Source organism: Lipotes vexillifer, unplaced genomic scaffold, assembly GCF_000442215.2.
Source record: "Lipotes vexillifer unplaced genomic scaffold, Lipotes_vexillifer_v1.1 scaffold977, whole genome shotgun sequence".
Taxonomy (NCBI): domain Eukaryota; kingdom Metazoa; phylum Chordata; class Mammalia; order Artiodactyla; family Lipotidae; genus Lipotes; species Lipotes vexillifer.
The window spans coordinates 1,197,168-1,199,511 of record NW_006783088.1 but is presented as its reverse complement, the minus strand read 5'-3'; the positions used below and the strand labels follow the sequence as shown (position 1 = coordinate 1,199,511).

General features: G+C 44.5%; 1 protein-coding gene across 2 annotated transcripts in view; it reads left to right on the top strand.

The window, feature by feature from the left end:
* Positions 1 to 283: 283 nt before the first annotated feature.
* The window catches only part of CTNND1 (catenin delta 1), a 22,406-nt gene continuing 20,345 nt past the window's right edge, over positions 284 to 2,344 (top strand). Inside the window, exons 1-2 of one of the 2 annotated variants that reach the window (XM_007455693.1) lie at positions 284 to 400; positions 1,611 to 1,901. In XM_007455693.1, coding sequence (XP_007455755.1) covers positions 1,707 to 1,901 — 195 coding nt within the window. In that variant the 5' untranslated portion in view covers positions 284 to 400; positions 1,611 to 1,706. Of the gene's footprint in view, positions 401 to 1,610; positions 1,902 to 2,344 lie in introns of those variants that run through there. The other variant, XM_007455692.1, reaches the window with a different exon arrangement.

The following is a 2,344-nucleotide window of genomic DNA, read 5'->3' as shown; positions in this document are numbered from 1 at the left end:
TGCTCCTGGTTCTCTACAGAAATGCATGTAGAGGAACTCTGACATGACAGTGGAATCCAGGTTTTAATGAAAACTACGACCAAGGTCCAAGTATTTGAAAACAGAGCAAAGTCCAAAGGGCATTTGTCACATTAAGCAATTCCAAGTCGTATTTTAAATTACTCCCTTCCATTCCCAGATTGTTTTTTCCCCAACACCTGCCCTTGCTGCTCTTTTTTTTTTAATGTATTAGGTATATTTTATTTTCCTCTCATTCCTATTTTTCCTCCAAATATTTCTACAGCTCTCTTCTTCCTGCTTCCTCCTTGCTGTGGTGGCTGGGATGCTTCTCCCATGATATTTTGAATCTAGACTGGGCTGTTCTCTGTTAAACCAATCAGTTACGACCTTCTCTTAACAGGTGTGTATGTAAATATGTTTATTAAGAATAAAAAAAAATTTAAGTGCCTTTTTTCTGGAGGGGTTGAGGAGAGGGTGGGGAATAGGGGAGAGGGTTTATTCTAAAACCTGCCTTTCAACATGGTATATCTTGGACCAACCAGAAAGACTCTTATAGCCAACTTATAAGAGAGAAACCCTACTAAATCCAACAGTATGACTACAATGCCCCTCCACTTACTAGCCAGCTTGCAGATTATGTAATAGGGTATGGGGAACTCTTCGCTTCTGAATATCATTTATTGTGGAAATGGTACACATAAACCCTCTAGATAATTGGATATTTACCCTTAGCTGGAATATGTAAAGAGGTGAAAATGTAGCCTGTTTCGAGCTTTCTGCAGGATAACAGAGATGTAGGAAGTTCCAGCTATTAATTGAAGGCTAGAATACGAACTACTTCCAGGGGTAACTTTATAATTTGATATAAATGCTCCTTTCCTACTCCACAGAGAGCTGTGAAGGTCACTGAAAGTGGTGCCTTTTTACACATAGACTTTTTCATTCTGTTGCTTTCTTGCCTCTGTTAGCCAGGGCACACATTCTGCCCTCAATATTGTAGTTTAGTTTTTAAAAGTAGAAAAGTCCCTTTATAAAGGTATTCAATTTGAGGGCCTTAGTTTTATTTCCTGCCTTTGATGGTGGGAATTTTTTTTACTGCATCCATTTCTTACCGGCGTTTTAATTTAGCATATTCATTTAGTATATTTTGCCACCACTCCAGCAATTTCAGTGTTCAGACTTGGGAGAGGTTAAGTAAGATCTGTTCTGCCCCCGTATCTCAGAGGTGGCTTGCCCCTGCAGGAGAGTGTGTGCTTGTCTATACTGTGGAGTTACATCTTTCATTGAGTTGATGCCAGCAAATTTTTCCAGGGGAGAATAACCTAATTTTAAACTCATGTCATGACTACAGCCCTTAGGCACATTCTCCCTTGGATCTAGTTGCACTTTTCCTTTCAATAGTTATTCCTTGTGGGGTGTTAAAGAGGGTAATGGCCAAAGGATCCTGCTTGAACAGACACTGGTGGTGGGTCCAGGCTTGGTGGTGGCTCTCTTTCTGTGCTGCAGTAAAACCACGAGAGGGCATCTTTGGCTCTGGGATTAATAATTCATCTGTCTTCTCTGACCTGTGACCTTTTCTTTCTCTCCTCTCTCTTACCTTTTCCCGGTAGTGTGAAGTGAGGGGGGCCTTCTCCCTCCTTCCTCCTCCCCCTGTGATCCACCTTCCCTTTTTACCCTGCCCTGCGGCGGCTCTGCCCCTTACCTTCATGGACGACTCAGAGGTGGAGTCGACCGCCAGCATCTTGGCCTCTGTGAAGGAACAAGAGGCCCAGTTTGAGAAGCTGACCCGGGCGCTGGAGGAGGAACGGCGCCACGTCTCGGCGCAACTGGAACGCGTCCGGGTCTCACCACAAGATGCCAACCCGCTCATGGCCAACGGCACCCTCACCCGCCGGCATCAGGTAACCCCTCTCTCCATCAGACCTGCAGGTAGGACTTTGGCATGGTCATAGAGAGACTATGATCCTTCTTGGGAAACTACTCTCCTCGTGGTTATGTGCTGTCCAGTGCCCATGCCTCATGATAACCTTTACAGGGGTGATAAATACTGATTAAGAGATAGGCAATATTGCTGCTGTGCTGAGTTGGGTGGACTTATCTCTAGAAGCATCCATCTGACTTCTTGTTTGCTGGAGTGGGGTTTCTGGGTTGGGATGCAGTTCTAGTAATGGCAGATCATATAATTTGAAGCTGTACTCAGGTTACTTGTTTTTTTTCTTGTGTGTTCCCCACCCCACCGCCCCCATATCAGAAATTCAGGAAATTAAATGCCTGCTTAGTGGTTGGGGAAGTTGGGCATCTTGTATCCTCCCTCAGAGAACAGTTTGCTCAGAAGGTGTGGCAG